The 8,577-nt window shown below is 37.3% G+C and overlaps 2 protein-coding genes across 2 annotated transcripts; both read left to right on the top strand.

The window, feature by feature from the left end:
* Positions 1–2,967: 2,967 nt before the first annotated feature.
* LOTGIDRAFT_157850 (hypothetical protein) lies at positions 2,968–5,569 on the top strand (the record flags this gene model as incomplete). The annotated part of the gene is made up of 3 exons (XM_009050445.1): positions 2,968–3,283; positions 4,506–4,688; positions 5,292–5,569. 3 exons carry the CDS (start codon positions 2,968–2,970, stop codon positions 5,567–5,569), a joined length of 777 nt encoding a protein of 258 aa, XP_009048693.1.
* A 2,420-nt stretch (positions 5,570–7,989) lies between these two features.
* LOTGIDRAFT_86089 (hypothetical protein) lies at positions 7,990–8,337 on the top strand (the record flags this gene model as incomplete). Its single annotated transcript, XM_009050444.1, has 1 exon — positions 7,990–8,337. A coding segment is annotated over one exon (348 nt), but the record flags the coding sequence as incomplete, so codon positions are not given.
* Positions 8,338–8,577: the final 240 nt, after the last annotated feature.

Genomic DNA, 8,577 nt, shown 5'->3' with positions numbered 1-8,577 from the left:
CTTGTCTTAAATATAGTCCAGGTGAGGCACGAGTACAGCTTGTCTTAAAGATTGTCCAGGTGAGGCACGAGTACAGCTTGTCTCAAATATAGTCCAGGTGAGGCACGAGTACAACTTGTCTTAAATATAGTCCAGGTGAGGCATGAGTACAACTTGTCTTAAATATAGTCCTGGTGAGGCACGAGTACAACTTGTCTTAAATATAGTCCAGGTGAGGCACGAATACAACTTGTCTTAAATATAGTCCAGGTGAGGCACGAGTACAACTTGTCTTAAATATAGTCCAGGTGAGGCACGAGCACAGCTTGTCTTAAAGATTGTCCAGGTGAGGCACGAGTACAACTTGTCTTAAATATTGTCCAGGTGTGACACGAGTACAACTTGTCTAAAATATAGTCCAGGTGAGACACGAGTACAGCTTGTCTTAAATATAGTCCAGGTAAGACACGAGTACAGCTTGTCTTGAATATAGTCCAGGTGAGACACGAGTACAGCTTGTTTTGAATATAGTCCAAGTGAGACACGAGTACAACTTGTCTTAAATATAGTCCAGGTGAGGCACGAGAACAACTTGTCTTAAATATAGTCCAGGTGAGGCACGAGTACAACTTGTCTTAAATATAGTCCAGGTGAGGCACGAGTACAACTTGTCTTAAATATAGTCCAGGTGAGGCACGAGTACAGCTTGTCTTAAATATAGTCCAGGTGAGGCACGAGTACAGCTTGTCTTAAAGATTGTCCAGGTGAGGCACGAGTACAGCTTGTCTAAAATATAGTCCAGGTGAGGCACGAGTACAACTTGTCTTAAATATAGTCCAGGTGAGGCACGAGTACAGCTTGTCTTAAATATAGTCCAGGTGAGGCACGAGTACAGCTTGTCTTAAATATAGTCCAGGTGAGACACGAGTACAGCTTGTCTTAAATATAGTCCAGGTGAGGCACGAGTACAACTTATCTTAAATATAGCCCAGGTGAGGCACGAGTACAGCTTGTCTTAGATATAGCCCAAGTGAGGCACGAGTACAACTTGTCTTAAATATAGTCCAGGTGAGGCACGAGTACAACTTGTCTTAAATATAGTCCAGGTGAGGCACGAGTACAGCTTGTCTTAAATATAGTCCAGGTGAGGCACGAGTACAGCTTGTCTTAGAGATTGTCCAGGTGAGGCTCGAGTACAGCTTGTCTTAAATATAGTCCAGGTGAGGCACGAGTACAACTTATCTTAAATATAGCCCAGGTGAGGCACGAGTACAGCTTGTCTTAAATATAGTCCAGGTGAGGCACGAGTACAGCTTGTCTTAAATATAGTCCAGGTGAGGCACGAGTACAACTTGTCTAAAATATAGTCCAGGTGAGGCACGAGTACAGCTTGTCTAAAATATAGTCCAGGTGAGACACGAGTACAGCTTGTCTTAAATATAGTCCAGGTGAGGCACGAGTACAACTTGTCTTAAATATAGTCCAGGTGAGGCACGAGTACAGCTTGTCTAAAATATAGTCCAGGTGAGGCACGAGTACAACTTGTCTTAAATATAGTCGAGGTGAGGCACGAGTACAACTTGTCTTAAATATAGTCTAGGTGAGGCACGAGTAAAACTTGTCTTAAATATAGTCCAGGTGAGGCACGAGTGCAGTGTGTCTTGAATATAGTTCAGGTGAGGCACGAGTACAGCTTGTCTTAAATATAGTCCAGGTGAGGCACGAGTACAGCTTGTCTTAAAGATTGTCCAGGTGAGGCACGAGTAACCACTTAACAACCTCGTATTAACGGTTTTTGACGTGGAAGTCGTGCGGTTGGGGACACAGAACACGGACTCCAGTGGTGGTCTAAGCTATCCAGGCTTACGTGGAGTCATTCGTGGACGAATATTGTGTTTCTATGAATTGATATCGAATTTATTTCATTTGATAAATAAAGCCAATAATTGCGTGTGTCTAATTAGTTTATGATTTGATTGAATATTGAATGAGCCTGTCAACTGCGTGACAAATAAATCTATCAAACTAGGACAGTGGTATAGAGTGATATTTGTATTGACGGTGGTTCGAGGTGGAGGCATTAAGATGAGAGGGAGAGGGGTTGACAATCTTGTCCCTACGTGTTGCATTAAAGTATTTGACAATAAATATTATATTGATATCACTAACTCTTTTAGCAACGTTTCGACAATGATACTCTCGTCAAGTAGCAATGACACGCTACGTGTTCAATGGGAGACTACTCCCTCAACCACAGAAAATAATTTCCCTTCCATTATTTCGAAGGAAAGTTAAGAATCAAACAGATTATGTTGAAAGTATGAGGGGATGATTTAACAGATATGGATTCAAAACTATATTTCAGTTTAAATAATTTTTATTGTTCAGATGAGAACAATAAACCGGGGCCCCGTGTACTACAGGCTATGCACGTTAAAGATCCCTCGACAGTTGGACACCGAAAAAGAGCAGGCTAATGCCACTGTCCTGTCAAAAATTCCCTCATTGCACCCAGTATGGCATTGCCCGTCTTCATTAGCCCACGAGGTGCAGAAAAATAGGACGTAAAACTCCATTCATTTCATTTCATTTCATTTCCACCTATACCGGGATTGAACCTTGGTCTTTCAGGTTAGTTTAAAATTAATACATTCTAGGGTTCCTGTATCCTGAAAGAGATAAAAGAAAGACAAGACAGCTAACAGCTTACCATAAATTATCTAACAAAATAACAAAACATATTAATATTCCAAATTATCAACTTTCATTTTCTTTGAAGCAATATTCCCCAAATCGATAACTCATGGCTTAAGACATTAAAGAATATTGAAGATTAATTTTCTATTGGAATATTGTACATATTTTAAACTTGCTTATCGTGCTTATAAGGATAAATTCACAAATTACAAAGCCTGTCTAGGGAATATAAAGCAACGCTAGATGTACAGTACTATTTGTTTGGGTTTATAGAGCTGAGAAGCCAGCACAATGTACAAAGTTTCAAAACTAAACTGTATTTTGTTAGGAATATTGCTAAAAGTATCATGCGTTTACAGTGAAGACTGTATGGATTCAGTTTACATGAAAATACAGTATACCACTAAACTGATAGATTCTTACATCGATATCAAAAACAAAGTCAGTTCAGCTTATGAATGTCTGAAACTTTGTCGAAATCGTGCTACTTGTAAATCTGTAGGAATTGAAACAAGTTCCATGGACTGTTATTTGTATGCTGGGCGAGTTTATGCTGGATTAAGAGGAACAATCAAGTCGGATATCATATACTATTGGCTACTAGAACGTAAGTTCCATAAGTTCGAATCTCATATACTATTGACTACTAGAACGTAAGTTCCATAAGTTCGAATCTCATATACTATTGGCTACTAGAACGTAAGTTCCATAAGTTCGAATCTCATATACTATTGGCTACTAGAACGTAAGTTCCATAAGTTCGAATCTCATATACTATTGGCTACTAGAACATAAGTTCCATAAGTTCGAATCTCATATACTATTGGCTACTAGAACGTAAGTTCCATAAGTTCGAATCTCATATACTATTGGCTACTAGAACGTAAGTTCCATAAGTTCGAATCTCATATACTATTGGCTACTAGAACGTAAGTTCCATAAGTTCGAATCTCATATACTATTGGCTACTAGAACGTAAGTTCCATAAGTTCGAATCTCATATGCTATTGGCTACTAGAACGTAAGTTCCATAAGTTCGAATCTCATATGCTATTGACTACTAGATCATAAGTTCCATAAGTTCGAATCTCATATGCTATTGGCTACTAGATCATAAGTTCCATAAGTTCGCATCTCATATGCTATTGGCTACTAGATCATAAGTTCCATAAGTTCGAATCTCATATACTATTGGCTACTAGATCATAAGTTCCATAAGTTCGAATCTCATATGCTATTGGCTACTAGATCATAAGTTCCATAAGTTCGAATCTCATATGCTATTGGCTACTAGATCATAAGTTCCATAAGTTCGAATCGCATATGCTATTGGCTACTAGATCATAAGTTCCATAAGTTCGAATCTCATATGCTATTGGCTACTAGAACGTAAGTTCCATAAGTTCGAATCTCATATGCTATTGGCTACTAGATCATAAGTTCCATAAGTTCGAATCTCATATGCTATTGGCTACTAGAATGTAAGTTCTGAAAGCTGAATTATTCATGACTGTTGGCGATTAAAATTGTAAGTTCCATAAGTTCTAATCTTATATAATACTAACAATAACATCCTACTCCAGATGTACTTTTGGTGACAAGAGTTAAAGTTCGAATTTATTGATTTCGAAGATGTACGTTCCATAACTTGCTATCTAATGCTCCATAAGTTTAGTTTTTTTTCTAATTGTTACCATGACATAAGTTCCATAAGTTTTATTTAGTAGATTCTGAAGATACATAAGTTTAGGTCTTAGTAACTATTGGTTACCAGTATGTAAGGAAACCCAAGGTTGTTTTTCATTTCATTCTATTTTGTTTATTTACAGATGAATGTCCATTACATCTGGGATACAGTGAAGACCCAACCAGTAAAATTTGTACTAAGTATTATCCCACAGAAGTGATTTGGTCTCTAGCTCAAGAGACATGTGAAGGTGAGGGAGGTATGTTGCTCATGGTGGACAACCTCGACAGCAGAAGGGTGGCGACAGATTATGTTACCAGTGGGGGTAAGTTGTTATTTTTGAAAATATTAAAAGTTGAGGACAACATTTATAAAGTTTATTACATGAAAAGGGTTTTGTTAATTTGTCTGCGTATCATTGACAACACCGTTCAGTATGCAATGCAGGAAAATTTCTGCTAAATAAGTGGCATTAACCTACTTCATTTTCCGATTCCAGTGGTCGAAGGATATTGTAGCACACAGATTTAGCTTAACTTTTCTTAAAATCATGTGAATTTAGTACAATTTATTCGTTAATTACATTGAAAACCCGTAGGGGCGGGGGGGTGGACTTTATTGTGGTCGCATATTGAAGATTGAAGAAGTGGGCGTGTGAACAGGATAAGCTGTTTAAAGTCCCACTTTTCTTCCAGTTGTTGTACGACTAACACTATGAAGTGTACAATGGGATATTGAGCAGAGGCTTTATTGCCATCCTATGACCTCAAAATATCAATTAAGGCCGGCAACACCATGAAGTGTACAATAGGGGATATTTAAAAAGCAATGACTTTCTCGTCAACGTATGACCTCAAAATGATAATTTTAGGTTGAAAAAATAAACATTTCTCCCAATTTCAACCTTTATAAATTCTTTTTGTTCAAGTGCTGAAGGAATGGACATTCCTTGGCTCTAAAAGGAACCTGGAAGATCCTGCAGATTGGAAATGGTTCAATGGGGTACCAGTCAACACCTCCTGGATTATTCTCGACAGTAATGAAGAACCTGAAGAACCAGATTGTATGACATTGAAAGTGACGGATAAAGATGTAAATCCAATGGTTCTACAGAGTCATGGTTGTTTCTTTACTGAAGGATTCATTTGCCAAGTTCCTACAAAACAAAACTATTTACCGACATTGTCTCCTACTGTTATTAGATAATCTAACCAAACCAAACCAACGACTACCATTCGACTACCAATCAACAAGAATTACCATGATCAGAACGAGTTTGGAAGAATGAAGGAGATCGAGTAACTCACGCCACACCATCCAAGGCCGAGTTTCACCGCCATGTCATTCGACCCGACCAGATCTAACGAAGAATCAACAACCAAACCAATAACACAGAATCATCCAATTTGAACCAATCCAACTACCAACTACTACGACTACCAACAACTACCTAGTTTGCGATATCAGCATCCGCTGGAAGTGAACGTTAACTTGTCATCTATCAACCAACCTATAACCGACTGGAGATGATGTGCCCGTAAACAGGTCGGCAATACTCATGATAAGTCGTCGAACTTGAGCGTTCGTGTGCACGCACCATTAGTTTTTTGTTTTTTACAATGTATTCACCATTTTTTCATATTTTCATGTAAAGTTTGGAATGAACGAGTTTGTTTTAGATTAGAAAATAGACAAAGGACTAAACTAAATCTGTCGTCAGAATTGACAATAAAAACGAATCGATAATTCTTTTTCTAAAACTAAAATAATGCCCATTCATTTGTCATTGTTTCCAAGGCAAGGGATTTACCAAACGTACCGAACTCTTATAATTGTTCTTGGTACATTGTCAGTTCTCTGTGGTCAGAATGAGATTAGAACATACCAAACTATCGTGTCTAACTAGCTAGCAGATTGCTTGGTACACTGTCAGTTCTCTGTGGTCAGAATGAGATTAGAACATACCAAACTATCGTGTCGAACTAGCTAGCAGATTGCTTGGTACACTGTCAGTTCTGTGTGGTCAGAATGAGATTAGAACATACCAAACTATCGTGTCTAATAGCTAGCAGATTGCTTGGTACAATGGCAGTTGTCAGTGGTCAAAACGAGATTAGAACATACCAAACTATCGTGTCTAACTAGCTAGCAGATTGCTTGGTACACTGTCAGTTCTGTGTGGTCAGAATGAGATTAGAACATACCAAACTATCGTGTCTAATAGCTAGCAGATTGCTTGGTACAATGGCAGTTGTCAGTGGTCAAAACGAGATTAGAACATACCAAACTATCGTGTCTAACTAGCTAGCAGATTGCTTGGTACAATGTCAGTTCTCTGTAGTCAAAACGAGATTAGAACATAGCAAACTATCGTGTCTAACTAGCTAGCAGATTGCTTGGTACAATGGCAGTTGTCAGTGGTTAGAAAGGGACTATAGCATACCAAACTATTGTATCCAACTAGCTAGCAGGTTATTGATACAATGAAAGTTTTCTGAGGTCGGAATGAGCCTAGAGAATATCAAACTACCGAGTGGACTGTGACTGATTCAGAAGTGGTCTGAAACAACGATTATTTTTTTAGTTATTCCCCTTCGTTTGTTGAACACAACCTAATCTCTCCAGAAGTAGGTAATTTCCTATCAAATTGATGTATTCCAATGCTGAAATCTTCAGTCCCTACTTGTGACCTAGGCCAGTGTCTCTATAAGAGAGTGTCTCATAAAACCTTATACAACCTAGGTCGACTGACGACTAGAAGCATATCATCTGGTCGAAGCCAATGGCGTTTCTTGGAAACATGAGGTGAAGGCCCATTTATATTAAAGTTAACACGTTATTAGAAGTTCCACTCAAGAAGTATACGATTCCTTACTAATAGCTAGTGATTAAAGAATAACATAAGGGCTTCATCGTCACTTTTGAGAAATTCTTGTTAATTGATTATTGATGTAAGATCATTTCCAACAATGTGTTGCATAACATTATTACTCTATAGAAATAATTGTGGTGTTTATTCTGACGCAAATCTCTTTTCTAAGATACCGCCTTCGATTAAGAGAGCGTTTTGGATTATTCCCTTGAGTCGTCTCTTAATACAGTTTCTACTGTACTGTAAATGATATGATAATTTTATGTTGGATATTTTCGGAAATGGAAATGCAACTTAATACGAATTCATGGAGTCAGACAAGTAGAATAGGTGACACAGCCCACAGAAAAAAAATGAAACAATGAAATAAGAAACACAATATCTGTATTTTAATCAGATAAATTTCTATACTTTCTAGGTATTTTTAATGTATATTTTACAATGAGATTGCAGATCGTAATCATTTTTATTCTTAACAACATAGCACTTAATATAATCAGTCAAGCAGGCAGATAAATAATTAAAACATAATATCAATTACTGAAATGTGATACATGCACTGAATGCTGAAATACCTACCCTAAAGCCCCGTCTACACACTTGTTCAAAACATCGTGATACACTTGTTCAAAACATCGTCATACATTTGTTCAAAACATCGTGATACATTTGTTCAAAACATCGTCATACATTTGTTCAAAACACTGTCATACATTTGTTCAAAACACCGTCATACATTTGTTCAAAACACCGTCATACATTTGTTCAAAACACCGTCATACATTTGTTCAAAACATCGTCATACATTTGTTCAAAACATCGTCATACATTTGTTCAAAACATCGTGATACATTTGTTCAAAACATCGTCATACATTTCTTCAAAACACTGTCATACATTTGTTCAAAACACCGTCATACATTTGTTCAAAACACCGTCATACATTTGTTCAAAACACCGTCATACAGTTGTTCAAAACACCGTCATACATTTGTTCAAAACACTGTCATACATTTGTTCAAAACACCGTCATACATTTGTTCAAAACATCGTCATACATTTGTTCAAAACATCGTCATACATTTGTTCAAAACATCATCATACATTTGTTCAAATCATCGTGATACATTTGTTCAAAACATCGTCATACATTTGTTCAAAACATCGTCGTACATTTGTTCAAAACATCGTCATACATTTGTTCAAAACATCGTCATACATTTGTTCAAAACATCGTCATACATTTGTTCAAAACATCATCATACATTTGTTCAAAACACCATCATACATTTTTACATGTTCAATCGTGAAGACACGGCCTAAGACCTTTCTTTTGCAATTT

The sequence above is a fragment of the Lottia gigantea genome, assembly GCF_000327385.1.
Source record: "Lottia gigantea unplaced genomic scaffold LOTGIsca_15, whole genome shotgun sequence".
NCBI classification, from domain to species: Eukaryota; Metazoa; Mollusca; class Gastropoda; family Lottiidae; genus Lottia; species Lottia gigantea.
The sequence above is the reverse complement of the archived record's forward strand: the minus strand, read 5'-3'. Positions and strand labels throughout refer to the sequence as shown.